Here is a 13,344-nt window from a genome sequence, read left to right as displayed (position 1 = left end):
ATCCATTTGAACTTACTTGTTGTGTTGAAGCTTTGGTCTCTGTTATCTCCCATATTTCATTCCACCAATAATTCCTTTGACACCTCAGGATGTGTCCTATCGACTGGTCGCATCTTTTATATGAGACTGTTCAATGCTAAGGCTTCCCACCAACTGGAGCTGTCGAGAAGAGGCTATGGATTAAGCCAGTACCTTCCTCATACTAATGCTGCCAACTGTTGAGAAGAGTTACAAAGGTGGAGGCATTTCTTTTCAGTCAACCAGGGGCGGTGCCAAGGGTAGAGTATCATATTACACTGGATACAATTACTTTCAGGAATCAGCAAATATATTACTCAAACAGATTCAATCTTTTTTTTAATAATTATGTAGCAATATAGGTTGCAGTGTATTACAAACACATTTTAACAAAAGAATAAGAGTGCAAACAGCTTACTACCTAAACCAGTAAATATCATTTAACTTAAAATAGGTGTCTTTATTATTTATTAATACACATTTCTTATCCTGAACTCCAAAACAGTTACCAAAAACTACTTTAAGCAACACCAAATTTTACCAATTTGTTGGTAGAGGACCCCAGCTCTCCTTTTGTTAAGCCATATTCCATTCCTCCAACCCCCCCTCCCCCCCTCACCTGCCCCCATTAACACCTCCCCCCCCTCCCCAGACCAACTTCTAGAATCGCCCATGCAGTCAACCCTCGTAGATATATGCCTTACACTTTTCAGCTTTTTCTTCTTTGCTTGGTACTGGCTTGCCTTCTGAGCTGTTGATGCTCATATAGCTGCTTCTCTTTTCTCCAAAGGTCTCTTTAATTTTCCTCTAAGTGGCATTTACATTCCCTAATTATGCATGATGGTTCTACAATTTTGCATTTGTTGTCTACCCATTCCTGCTTAGCTCTTTTACACTTTCTGCCTGTCTAATTGTTAATGTGTCTGTATTCCCATTCATCTGCTTCAATTGCTGCATTGTTATGTGTGGTGTCACCGCCAGACACCACACTTGCTAGGTGGTAGCCTTTAAATCAGCCGCAGTCCGTTAGCATATGTCGGACCCGCGTATCGCCACTATCAGTGATTGCAGACTGAGTGCCGCCAAACGGCGGCCCAGTTGTACAGCCAACTTTAGTAGCGATGGTTCACTGTATACATAAACTCTCTTTTGCAGAGATGACAGTTATAGCATAGCCTTCAGCTACGTCATTTGCTACGACCTAGCAAGGCGCCATATTCAGTTACTATGTCTTCTGAACAGATAATATTGTGACTCATGTACCGTCAAGAGCGACGTTTATCATTAATGGATTAAAGTTAAGTATCAAACTAATTACGTCCGCTTTCTTAATTCTAATTCCTTGTCATGTTTCAGACCTCACGTCAGCATAGTTCTTCCCTCCTGACGCCAGCCTGCGTGAGCTAAAACGCGTGCATTTCGGCCTCCACTAGTAACACGGTGTTGTCTCTTCTGCCAACACAACATTATGTTTTCTCCTTTCATCAGTTAAATTCAGTAAAACCTGGGTTATACAGGGATGTCTATGAGGCCTTGTCTTTTTACTTCTGTGATTCTCTGCCGCCTTCCCTGTTTCATCTGTCAAAGCTACCCATGTGTCTTCAGTTATATTCCTTTTCCTCATTCAGTATTGCCCAATGATTCCTGTGAAACTGTCCACAAGCTGTGGTTCCTACAGTGTATTTGGGTCCCATCTACTTAATTTCCTACCTTCTTGTTGTTCTTCAGCTCTGATCTGCAGTTCATAACAAATAAATTATGGTGAATGTCAACATCTGCCCCCTAGAAATGTATCGTGGTTGAAAATCTGGTTTCAAAATCTTGTCTTACCCTTACATAATCAGTCTGAAGTGATCTACTGTCTCCATGCCTGTTACACATATTCACTTCTTTCATGATTCTTAAGCCGGCCGAAGTGGCCGTGCGGTTAAAGGCGCTGCAGTCTGGAACCGCAAGACCGCTACGGTCGCAGGTTCGAATCCTGCCTCGGGCATGGATGTTTGTGATGTCCTTAGGTTAGTTCGGTTTAACTGGTTCTAAGTTCTAGGGGACTAATGACCTCAGCAGTTGAGTCCCATAGTGCTCAGAGCCATTTTTCATGATTCTTAAACCACGTGTGAGTGAATGTTAAATTATGCAAGTGACTTCCTCTTTAATTCCTTTCCCCCAAACTACATTGTACTAGTTTTCCTTCTGTTGGTTTTCCTACTACCAAATTTCAGTCATCCATCACAGTTAAATTTTCATCTCCCTTAAGTACCAAATAATTTTGTTTATCTCATCATCTCATTACAATTTCTTCATCACCTGCAGAACTAATTGGCATATAAACTTGTACTGCTGTGGTGGGTACTGGTTTTGTGTTATTTGATTACAATAATGTGTCCATTGTGCTGTAGCTTACTTGCATCCCTGTTCTCTTAATCGTCATTAGGTCTACCCCTGCACTCCATTTTGATTTTGCGTTGATAACCCTGTACTGTCCTAACCAGAAATTGTTTTCTTCCTGCCACTGCACTTAATGTCATTACACATAATGCATACTTGCAAGGCAGGATAGATACGTAAATAAATTATATTGCTCAAAGGTTCATTTAAAAAATTCATAGCTAGTGGATAATGTCGTACCACTATGGCTCTTACTTGAAAACCATCATTTCTATTATGGCAGTTATGAATGTTTTCAGGTACCAGGTACAATAATAGATGAGCATGAGTTCTACTGTCTGTGTTTTAGTAAAATCAGTTCATACCAACACTGAAAGAGCAGCTTGTGATGCAATAGAAAATGTAGGGGAAGAAAGTAGTCATTAACATGTTAACTGCAAATGATGCATTGTTTAAAAATCAGGGGTTGCCTTAGTTATCTTCAGAACATTCCTTTACATCTTATGTCGTAGTTTAGGTAAGCTTGGATATTTTTGTTTTAGTAATAGTTGGTAAATATTAACAGCATTGTCTTTCATGAATGATTAAAGTAAAATTTGCAAACATTTTTCAGTGTCTAACTTTTTTACTGAATTAGTGTTTGTATACATTTTTTTCCTTTAATTTTTGTCTGTATGGAAAGAATAAAGTCTAATGTGGTTTTCTGTTTGTTTAGTACACCCAGACTAAGCTGTCTGCTAGTATTATTCGAGATGTTGGGAGGCTTTTCACGGAAATCCGAATTGTTGTCTTCTTGATATGGACTATTGCTGTTGGTCTGTGCACTGCTATGGTGTGGCAGTTTTTGTTTTGGTGAGTGTGTAATTTTCTGTTATCAAACACAAAGAGCAATATTTTTATTAAATAGTAGTAGCTGACTAATGGCTATGAATTAAATAATTCTGAAAACTAATGGAAAGCCTATTTTATTATAAAACTAATGGAAAGCCTATTTTATTATAATTCCATTTGCAGACCACAAGTGTTCATCAATGAGGTTATTAATTTCAGTCAATGATGATCACCTTCAAACCCATAGATATACAATACAGAGGTAGATTGATGCCCAAATATATTCAGATTACTCAAATACAGAATCAAAAATCAATTTAACAAACGTGGAAACATTCCTGTAGCTGGATAGATGTGGTATACCAAACACATTGTTTCATTACGTTTATAGATAGTACAGTGAAAATGGTTACACATCACAAAGCCACAGAATCTGAGTATGTAAACCCCTCTACAACATACATGTTGACACTCTGAGGAAACAAGTTAGACTGCCATGCAACGACAAGTAACACACCTTGAATATAAACTGAATCTTAGCTTGTGTTAACACTCCTGTTGATCGACTTGGTCTCTTGAGTTTATGTTTTGATGCTAACTTTCTTTCTTTTTAGCCAAACACACATGTTATCAGTTGGTAATAACATATACTGTGCAGAAGGTCTCACATCATTAAATGTAAATAAGACAGTGACAGTTCTCCCCTATTAAGAGGTCACGAGGCATATATAAAGTTTTTACAATGACTTTTGTTGACAACAAATTTCATATTTATTTTTCACTATTATGTTGTATGGTGCTTTTATATTTTACAGCATGCCTGTGTGTCCTTCCTCAATTTGTTTTTGTTTTTCATTTTGCTATTTGATGGCCTATATATTTCATGTGAGCTTTGTGTTGTAACAGTCCATTCATTTTTACATTTTACTCGGTTTTGACCACTGCATTTGACATTATTGGTGTGTGTTTTAACTACATTTACATAGCTTTTCTGATATACACAGTACATACATACTGAGGTTTTGATTGATCCTTAATTGGGCACATTTGCATGCCATATCAGATATTTTTTTGGAGCCATAACCTATTGTGATTGGCAAGTGGATTGTACGGTTGCAGAGTGTGCAATCTAGTTTTGTTGTACTGTATGTATTAACAAACTTCAGAGCTTGTGTTTCAGTTGTCATTTGCATTGTAATGTAATATAAGTGTTGTGTAATTTTTGCAACATAGTTAATATTACATTTATTAAAGCATACTTCCTCTTTTTAATTTTGAAGTATGTAAGCATAGTTGCACTAACTCCTGTCGGAAGTATATTGTACACTTAATCCAAGAGAATACTGCTATTTAAATCTTGTTATCTGAGATGTAGCAGTGATATCTATTGTAACAATATCAGAGAAGGAAAGTTGCTACTCACCATATAGCAGAGATGCTGAGTCGCGATAGGCACAACAAAAAGATTCACACAGTTATAGCTTTTGGCTTAAGGCCTTTGTCAGCAGCGCACACACACACACACACACACTCACACACACACACACACACTCATGCAAACGCAACTTGCACACACGTCTGCAGTCTCAGAGAGCTGAAACCACACTGCGAGCAGCAGCACCAGTGCATGATGAGAGTGGCGACTGGGTGGGGGTAAGGATGAGGCTGGGGTGGGGAGGGGGAGGGATAGTATGGTGGGAGTGGCGGACAGTTGAAGTGTTGCAGTTTAGATGGAGGGCAGGAGAGAAGGTGGGGAGGGTGGAGGGGGTAAGTTGCGGAAAGGAGAGAAATAAAGAGAAATTAAAAGACTGGGTGTGGTGGTGAAATTATGGCTGTGTAGTGCCGGAATGGGAACAGGGAGAGGGCTGGATGGATGAGGACAGTGACTAACGAAGTTTGAGGTCAGGAGGGTTACAGGAACATAGGATGTATTGCAGGGAAAGTTCCCACCTGCGCAGTTCAGAAAAGCTGGTGTTGGTGGGAAGGATCCTTATGGCACAGACTGTGAAGCAGTCATTGAGATGAGGGATATTATGTTTGGCAGTGTGTTCATATATCTATTGTGCCAGATTGCCGATAAGGCACTTGTCGCTTTATGACAGTCTGATGTGTTTCCTCAAAGTGTCAACATAGATGTTGCAGTGGTGCTTAGATACTCAAATTTTATAGCTTTGTGGTGAAGCTTGCACAACCAATCATTTTCATTGTAACATTGTAACTGTACTCCACTGCCCACTAATTCCTATGTGCACTGGCTAACTTGAAAACCATCCATTCACTCATCATATTGGCCCAAATTATTCAACATACTGCAGGTAGGGATTTGCATAATAACGTCACAACTGTCAAGGATCCGAGTTTCATAAAATTAGTAGATTTATTTTCCTTATGACCGGCAGTAACGAGTTTAACCAACTTCCAAGGATGAATGTGTATCCTATGCAAGAATGTAAGTAACCAGGCAGTATCTCAGCTATGTCCCCACTTACTCCAAAATCGCGAAAAATTGTAAAGTCCAGCCTGGTCCCAATTCAAGTTAAAGTTCTCAGACGCTAACTGGCAAAAATCACAAGTCCAAATCCAGATTTATGGTAAAAATTCGGAGTTCCCAATCATTCCCTGGTGTCCACAGTTCAATAATATTGCTGAATGTTCACTGGTGACATACATGTGAAAATTTTCTAATTCCACAACTCGACACTTAGAAAACTCTCAATACTTTCACAAGATGACATAATCGCTGCCCATACAAGTCACACGGAGACTGCTTGTGAATACAGCCCAAACCAGCCTGCACTGAGGCAAGATGGTGGCTGGGTATTTATACTATTGCATGGGTCACGTGTTAAATCACGTATATTTGCTTCCAAAAATATAAATTTATTGATGTATACAAGTGTTGTATGTGAAATCACTTCCAAATTTTACCAGCTTTTCAGTGCTGGTATGATGTTTAGTAAATGCACACTGGTTTTTGCATATAAATTACACTTTTAACATGAAAAACATTACTTTTTGTGATGATATTGTTAACAAATGTAAACAATTAATTACAAACCTATTTCTACTGCCCTAACTATTTTTATTCTGTAATGCTGCTGTTAATTTTATGGTATAAATTAATCATGTGGCTAAATTTGCCGATTTTCAGCACGGAATACACGTTCCGGCCTATAGTTCAGAAATGTTAATGTTTTTTTTGCAATTTTGGTTTAATTCTCTAATAGGTCTCTACCAGATCTATCTATTGATTGACACTTTATTTATGAGTGTAGTTGTCACCAAGTTAAAATTTTGTAAGGTTCATACAGTTTATAAGTTGTTTAACACAGAATAACTTAAAAACTATTCATCAAACCGAGGACACACTTATGCCATCATACTCGCTATAATTTTCCCTTTATTTCTGTTGTACTGGCTTTCCGGTATCTTACTGGGTTCACATTTTGTTAGAAGTTACCTGATTTTTCAGTCTTTAACATGATGCTTTAGTCTCTCATTTTTCTCCCCAATAGCTTTTGAGCACTGAAAATACCGGCCAAGTACTTTTAGAGTGAGCAAGTCATCATCTAGTATCAGAATTTCTGATACATGATATCCAATACAGTAGCAGAGCTCGAAGAGTGTCGAAATCTAGCGGGCAAACTACAAAGCTGTTGCTGTTGTGGGCAGCCACACTCAGCCACCACATGGCTTGCTGCCATCCCTCTTATCTCTCAAACATGAGCTTGCATGCCGACAACTGTCACATAGGGCATAACAAACTTTGTGTTCATGGCTGTGTGCACTCCTGAAGTTTAAAAGTTGCTTTCTTGGGGCCTGTACTGTCACACCATCTCTACATGTAACGGTGTGGTATGTTTAGTATACTACATCTCTCCACCTATGGGAATGTTTCCGCAATGCTTAAATTTATTTCTGATTCTGGATTTGTGGAATATAGATATATTTATGTATCTCTGTACATATAATTTATAGGTCCGAAGATGGTCATCATTGAAGTTAATAACCTCATTGGTGAACAAACTTTTCTATGGCTGGAATTGTAATAAAATAAATATTTCCTGGGTCATGGGAGAACTCTACAGTGACCATGTCACAACTCATGGATGCTAAAAGTGGCAAAAGACGTTGAAGTTTTTCATAGTGGCTTCCTCGTATAAAATTTTCTTGATGTTCAGAACACAATCATATTGGAGCGAAGCTGTAAACTTTTGAAGATTATTACAGTCTTTTTCATCAGGAGATGACAATCTACAGAGAGTAAAGTCTGCTTGCGTAATAATGGGTGTTCAAGCTTGTCATTGTTCTGGTGATATCCCAAGGAACTCTAGCTCCTCTTTTGGCAAGATTCCTCTGTGCAAGTGCAGTAAATGGGCAATGTAACAATATGTCCCCCTTCCTCACTGGGTTGCAATTGAAGAGCGGAAAGTGAAAGAAGACCACCCCCAGCTTCACCTATTCACTTAACATTTACAATTTTGTTGGGAAGTGCCCTCACCCAAATTCTGCACGTTTATCAGCAGGCTTAAAACTCTGAGGCTCAGCTGTTCAAATTTGTATGGGTGGCTGTGACATTGTGTCACTATTTACTTGCTAAGTTCTTGTCCTTGATTGTAAAATATTTAAAAAAACATATCCTTACGTCAACATGTACTCTCCCTCAACTTAACTTCTTTTGTTTAGTAATAAATTTCATCAAGAAATTGATGGGTTTGTCATAGAAGGCCCTTCATCTCTCTTGGTGGCCAACCATTTTACAGAAGATTTTGAGATGATGTTGGGCTGTGCAAGTTTTAAACCTATCATCTTTTGGGACTATATGGAGGACACTTCCGTAGTGTGACCCAGTGGTGAGGAGAAAAGTAATCAATTCTTGGACCGTTTAAATCCCATTTGTGGAAACATTCACTTTACAATGGAGCTGAAAAAGGACATGTTCCACTGTAGTATGGAAGCCATCTATCATGTGGAACATGAATGGGTTCATGACTCATGTGGAGGAACTGAAACTCTTGGCAGGGCACAGCTCCTGTGCTTTTGTTTACAGGAAACACATTTCAAAGCCACTGTGTTATTGGGCTATGCCCTCCAGCGAAAGAGTGACTTGACTGGGGATGGAGCCAAGGGAGGTGTTGCTGTGTTTGTCAATAACACACCACTCATCTGTTCTCTCCTTGGTTACTTACATACAAGCTGTAGCCATTGCATTTCAAGTGGCTGAGAAGATTGCTTTCTGCTCCCTGTGTTTACCTCTGCAGTATGCAATAGACTGGCCTCAACATAGAGACTGGGTATGGGGCTGGTCCTATAAGCACCCACGCCCAGCCAAATCCCACCATGACGGACAGCGTCAGTGATCTTCAAATAAGACAGCCTTGCTCATGCATACACGGTGCACCCATAATCTAACTGTGAGCAATGAAAGCCCTGCAAAACTGGAGCAGATTCACCCTTTCTGCTTTGCAAGATGTGTGCGTAAGGCATTTTATGATGTTCAGTGCCTTGAGGGTTCTGGCTTTGAGGTTTCTCAGGTGTGGGAACCACAAAAATTTGGAATAAAAAATGAGATCCAGAAACTTCACTGACATTCTAAAATGCAGAATGGTGTCTCTCACATACAAGTCAGGTAAATTAAAAATATGACAATAATGATTAAAATGAACACATGTACACTTATCTGCAGAAAACTGAAAACCTGTCTTTGCAGCCCACTCCTCTAATATCCACAATGTAAGATACAACTGATGGCTCACTGTTGTAGCTCTAGAGAAGGAACAGAAAACAGCAAAATTGTCCACAAATAAGGAGCACAGTACAATTTTCCTTACAGTAGATGTGATGTTGTTTATGGTAAAGAGGGTAACACATAAAACACTGCCCTGAAGGATACCATTCTCCTGCTCAACATGGTGGACAGCATATCACCAACTTGGATCCTAAAATACCGCCAAGACAGGGAAGACTGTAGGAAGATGTGGAAGTGCCCACAAAAGCCCCACTGATGCAGCTGTATGAGAATACTGTGTCTCCAAGTAGTACCGTATGCCTTATTGACATCAAATGATATGATGATACAGTGATGGTCACATAGGAAAGCCTGCTGAATAGCTGCCTCTGGCAGGGTTGGAGTGTCGACAGAGGACTGAGATCTCCAGAATCTACACTTAGAATGGCTAAGGAATTGCCTGTTCTTTAACAAGGCCAGACGACGGTTAACCATTTGGTGCAGAGTTTTTCCTACATACCTCGTTAAGACGATACTCCTAACTACTGGGACACATGCAGTCCTTTCCTGGTTTGAAGAGAGGTATAAGAATTGCCTCGCTCCTTGAGTTGGGAGGTTGTCCATCTACCGCATAGGATTAAAACATTCGAGGTGGTTTTCTTTTGCTGCAACTGGTAAATGCAGTACCAGATTTGGTCATAACCGGTTGCAGTGTTACGAGTCTTAAACAGTGTTGATTCCAGCTCCCACATGGAGAAAGGAGGCTGTACGACTCAGAAGTGTTGGATCTGAAATCCAATGGGCCCCTCTCGATAGCCGAACAGTAGTGACAAGACACCGGATCCTGGCTTGCATTGGGAGTAGTTTTGCACAGTGCTCAGCCACTGTCTGAGCAATGTGTCTGGGTGTTGTTCAGAGACACCTGTTTCAGCACTCCTGGTACTGGTAAACAACTTTGTTAACTGGAAATCCTCCAGGTGGCTTCCCATTCTTAAGCAGAACAAGTGGAATGGTTGATAAAGGCCAGGAACACTTGCCAAGATTGTTTCCTGCTCTCCTTAATGACACATTGAGCTTTGGCCCTCATGACTCAAAAGGCTCTGAGGTTGTCTGCTGTTGCCTGGCATTTAAACATGACTGTTCTGGATTGCCAAATGGCACTCATCTGCCCACCAAGGCCACCTAGATGACCTGAGGGCACTGGGAGAGATAGGTCAGCAGCATAATGGATTACTCATGTGAGGCAGTCCACCAATTCCTGTACACTTTGGGGTGTTCAAGCACAGCACGCTGTCTGAACAATACCCAGTTAGCCTCACTGATTATCCATTCCAGTGGCTTCGGTTTAACCAATCCTTCATCCGGTAGGTGGATCCACAGTGGGAAGTGCTCACCTGAATGAAGGTCATCAGCTTCTTCCACTGTGGTTAGTCTGCAAGGGATGGAGAGCAGGAAGAGAGGTCGATGCCTGAGGATGACCCAGTAGCAGCCGAGAAATGAGTGGGATTGCCTGTGTTGAGGATGCACAGCTCCTGAGACATCATGAGGTTCTCTAAGACTTGACTTCCAGGGGAATTCCAGTTTGAGACTCGTAATACATTACAGGCATTGAAATCACCCAGTGGAAGAAACAGATGGGGGAGTTGTTCAACAGATACCAGTTTCTCAGAACTCCACAGGTAGGAACATGTTCTTGGTTCTCGCCACCCACCTGGCCTTAATTTACATTTTTTTTTTCTGTCTCAGTATTTCTTCACAGTAACTACTCTTTTCTTTACTCCATTTTAGTTTTCTACATCTTTCATTGTCTTACCTGTCTGTTTTTTCACTGCCCCCCTCCCACCTCTGTTACGTACAATGCACTCAACTTTTCATTGTTATCATTGTTACTAACTCATGCCTGATGTTTAAGCAGTAATCTCTGTCTTGCATATTACCCTGTCATCCACCTTCAAGCTCTCAGGTTTTCAAATCTCACCTGATACAGTCCCCAACAATCAGTCTTTCCTTCTCATCCTGTGCAGTAAAAGTCTTCCCTGACCCGCGGTTCTGGGTGACTTTCCCAAAAACTACCCATTTTCCTAGACCTGTCCAGTCCTTTTCCTTCAGCCGTCTTCCTTCCCCTTCAACTCTTCTGCCTGAAGAAGGAGCCACTTGCTCCAAAAGCTTGCCTGATTACAACCTTCTTTTATGTGTGTGTTCTTCCGCCACTTGGCGGGTACATTTTAATCTATCCAATTAAATTAATTCTCTGTGATAGGTAGAATGACACTAGAGTGCATTAGTGTTGTCCCTGTTTATGTTGTTAACAATGTAGGTAGAGTATATAAGAAGTGTGAGTGGGGTCAGACGTTGAGTAATCACTGCAAGGAATTCAAAGATTCCTTGTACTCAAATGAGACGATGTTACCAACACCTGACAATATTTGAAAGGGGTCTCTTTGTGGTCCTGTACTTGGCTGGCAGGTTAAATTGTTTTGTGGGGCATTCAGATGTGTCACTGGCCCAATGGACTGCATGGGAACTGGAGGGCAGACAGACTCATCATCAAGGTTTTGGTCAGCACCTGCCCCTAGAGAACAAATAATGGATCCCTGCAGCATTCTGTGTCATCCCACACCGTTGATCAGGGATTAGCAGCAGCCGTACTAGGGAATTACCATTGCGTGCGTAAGCTGACATTAACAGCTCAACACAAATGGCTGCATCTGTAGTGATGCCTATGAATGGCTTTGCATTGTGTTCAGCAGTGAATCATGGTTCTGCACCAACTCGGATGACCATCGTCTTTGAAATTGGGGCAACCTGGAGAGAGGTCCCATTTTTCCAAATTTTGGAGAGTCACAGCAGTGTTACTCCTAGTATGGTGGTGTGAGGAGCCATCAGGTACACCTTCAGATCATGGCTGGTGGTGATTGAGGGAACTATGATGGCACAACATGGACAACCCGCATCCTCATATATTACGTCTCATGCAACAGTATCACAGTGGCATTCTTCAACAGAATAATGCTCATCCACACATGACAGATTGAACAGTCTGCATGATGTTGAAGTACACCTGTGGCCAGCAAGATCTCCAGACCTGTCCCTGATAGAGCATATGTGAAACCAGCTTCGACTTCAGCTCTGTTCCAGTGCCAGTATTAAGGACCAGTTACAACAGTTGAGGGTCAGCTTGCCTCAGGAGAGGGCACAGTGGTGTTATGACACCTTCCCAATCAAATCAGTGTGTATTCGAGGCCAGAGCAGGTGCAGTGTCATTCTGATAAATGGACTCTTACTGCTAAGTTCTTTGTAAATTTGGTTCAGTTTTGTAATACATGAAATAACTCACAATCTCTCTCATCTGGTGAAGTTTCATTTTATTTTCTCCACCCCTTCTGGATGCTTCACTTTTTTGTCAGGCAGTACAATTACATTGTGTGATAATAATTATTGCTGTTATTACTGATTATATTAACTTGACCTATATCCAGTTATGATGCCATGGAAGCTAATTTATTTATTATTCTGGCAAGTATGACCTTGTGTCATTGATACATAAGTTCTTTAATGGTGGTCTGTTTCATAGGCATATAGAAGATCTGGCAAAAAGTAGTGGTTGTGAGACGTATGAATGGGTCAAAACACTACAAGGTTTAATAAATGGAGTCCAGAGTTTTGGTGGAGAGCTACCATTTTTCTTCCTCTCAGGTAAGTATGTTTGGTTTCACTCTTTACATTGCGTGATGTGTCTGCATGACTCAAATGGAGCCTTAGAAGAAATTTGAGTTTCTGATATACATACCTCATCTTTGGAGCAGTTTTCTGGCTTGTCAGTGAAGTCATGATCATGTTAAGTTATTTTCCTCTGGGAATCTAGTATCTGTGGCAGTGTTCTGAGTGACTGGTACATATTTGACGAATGTGGCGTTTTGTTGATACGCCATCATATTATATTTGACAAAGTTACACTAGAGGCAGATTGTGCAGTGATGAAACAAAAGGTACAACCACATCCCACTGCAAGACTGGATGGTTCCTGGTGGTGTTGCAGGCCTACCGTGCAGTAAGAAAAGTGTATGAGTGGTGCAGAGATGATGTGAAATGCAAAGGGAGAAATCCACTGACATAAGGAACTTTGACAGAGGACAAATTGTTATTGCCCAGCACCTGGGAATGAGCATCTTGGGAACAGCAAAGCTGGTCAGCTGTTCACAAGATACTGTCATAATCATTCGCAGAAAGTGGTTGAAGGATGATGAAACTGTGAGAGAGTGACAATGTATTGGACATTCGTGCCTCAGCACGGAATGTGGAGGTCAAAGGCTGATCCACTTTGTAAAGCAGGATAGCTGGTGAGTTGTGGCTGGTCTGACAGTTTACAATGCTGGCGC

General features: G+C 40.8%; 1 protein-coding gene across 2 annotated transcripts in view; it reads left to right on the top strand.

The window, feature by feature from the left end:
* The window catches only part of LOC124795145 (major facilitator superfamily domain-containing protein 6), a 142,171-nt gene that overhangs the window by 46,337 nt on the left and 82,490 nt on the right, over positions 1–13,344 (top strand). For both annotated transcript variants that reach the window (XM_047259022.1, XM_047259023.1), the window contains exons 5-6: positions 3,122–3,258; positions 12,540–12,661. In XM_047259022.1, coding sequence (XP_047114978.1) covers positions 3,122–3,258; positions 12,540–12,661 — 259 coding nt within the window. The remainder of the gene's footprint in view (positions 1–3,121; positions 3,259–12,539; positions 12,662–13,344) is intronic.

This window comes from Schistocerca piceifrons, chromosome 4 (genome assembly GCF_021461385.2).
Source record: "Schistocerca piceifrons isolate TAMUIC-IGC-003096 chromosome 4, iqSchPice1.1, whole genome shotgun sequence".
Taxonomy (NCBI): domain Eukaryota; kingdom Metazoa; phylum Arthropoda; class Insecta; order Orthoptera; family Acrididae; genus Schistocerca; species Schistocerca piceifrons.
The sequence above is the reverse complement of the archived record's forward strand: the minus strand, read 5'-3'. Positions and strand labels throughout refer to the sequence as shown.